The following is a 1567-nucleotide window of genomic DNA, read 5'->3' as shown; positions in this document are numbered from 1 at the left end:
CTCAGCAGGTAGGGTCCGCGCGGCGTCACCCCGGCAGAAAAAAAAAACGCTGAAAGGGAGTTTTCTGTAAAAATGTATGATAACTGAGGTGGAGTCCAGCTAGGCCGCAGCCCCGCGGTCAGTGCTCGTAGCTGCACGCTCAGGACGTGGTGTGCGGAGTGTTAGATGGGTGCCTGTGTACCTTCAGAGAACTCACAGCCACTTCTGATTCACCCTGATGTGAAAAAGCCAGTGATTACTTCTAGAAAGAGATGTTTCATTCCTCTTGTGGTTGTTCCCCCTCTTTTGGGGGTGTCTTTTAGCGTCACGTCTCTACTTCCAAGTATACTTCAGCAGCCAGTGAGGACTCTAACTTACTGTAGCTTGCGGAGGAAAGAGGAAGACCGTGAAAGCTGTCACAAAGAGGTTTCTGCGGCTGCACAACGGCCTTTGGGTTAGGAGAAAGGTAAGGCTTCGTGCCAACACAAGCACGTTCCCACTGCAGTTAGTGGGCTTTTTTCATAGAATCGTAGAATGGTTTGGGTGGGAAGGGACCTTAAAGACCATCCAGTTCCAACCCCCCTGCCATGGGCAGGGACACTTTCCACTAGACCAGGTTGCTCAAAGCCTCATCCAGCCTGGCCTTGAACACTTCCAGGGATGGGGCATCCACAGCTTCTCTGGGCAACATGTTCCAGTGCCACACCCCCCTCTCTGGGAAGAATTTCTTCCTGATATCTAATCTAAATCTCCCCACTTTCAATTTAAACCTGTTCCCCCTTGTCCTGTCACTACAGGCCCTTATAACAAGTCCCCCCCAGCTTCCTTGTAGCCCCTTCAGGTACTGGAAGGGGCTGTAAGGTCTCCCCAGAGCCTTCTCTTCTCCAGGCTGAACAGGCCCAACTCTCTCAGCCTGTCCCCATAGCAGAGGGGCTCCAGCCCTCTGAGCATCTCAGTGGCCTCCTCTGGACTCACTCCAACCAGTCTATATACTTCTCATGTTGGGGGCCCCAGAGCTGGAGTTTTCCTTCTGTTAGAGGGCAGTGGCTAGTATGGAAGTTCAAAAAACCCTCTGTAGAGAGACTCCTGTCTTCCTGAAAGTGGGGAATGTCTCCTGGTGGCTTATCAGTCTTGCTGTACATGTGTATTTGCAGCAACCCATGTGTCTTTTGTGTATTTGCTTCTGACAGGCTGGTTACAAGAAGAAGCTGTGGAAGAAGTCGGCCGCCCAGAAGAAGCGTTTGAGAGAGCTGGTGTTGTGCAATAGGACACAGTGTAAACTCCTTGATAAAATGACCACTTCTTTCTGGAAAAGAAGAAACTGGTACGTTGATGATCCCTACCAGAAGTATCACGATCGCACAAATCTTCGTGTGTAGGCGTCTGGGTTTCACCTTTGCACCTCTCTAGGAAAAAAGGCGGGGTATGGTCTTAATTTTGGAACGTAGGTCTGTAACACCTGTTAAGTTTCAGAGCAAGCATACGCCTGTCATCTGATCAGAATGCGGGTATCGGTGCCCAAAATAAAGGAATCTTCAAGACTGTCTCGAGCTGTGATTTCTCGTTTACTTAGCAGAGATTAAGCTGG

At 50.0% G+C, this 1567-nt stretch overlaps 1 protein-coding gene across 1 annotated transcript; it reads left to right on the top strand.

Annotated features, from left to right (window-relative positions):
- Positions 1-302: 302 nt before the first annotated feature.
- MRPL35 (mitochondrial ribosomal protein L35) lies at positions 303-1358 on the top strand (the record flags this gene model as incomplete). The annotated part of the gene is given in 3 exon segments (XM_010161378.1): positions 303-368; positions 370-445; positions 1170-1358. Coding segments are annotated over 3 exon segments (331 nt in total), but the record flags the coding sequence as incomplete, so codon positions are not given.
- Positions 1359-1567: the final 209 nt, after the last annotated feature.

Source organism: Eurypyga helias, unplaced genomic scaffold, assembly GCF_000690775.1.
Source record: "Eurypyga helias isolate BGI_N326 unplaced genomic scaffold, ASM69077v1 scaffold28341, whole genome shotgun sequence".
Taxonomy (NCBI): Eukaryota; Metazoa; Chordata; class Aves; order Eurypygiformes; family Eurypygidae; genus Eurypyga; species Eurypyga helias.
Note: the sequence above shows the minus strand (reverse complement) of the source record. Positions and strands in the feature narration are given on the sequence as shown.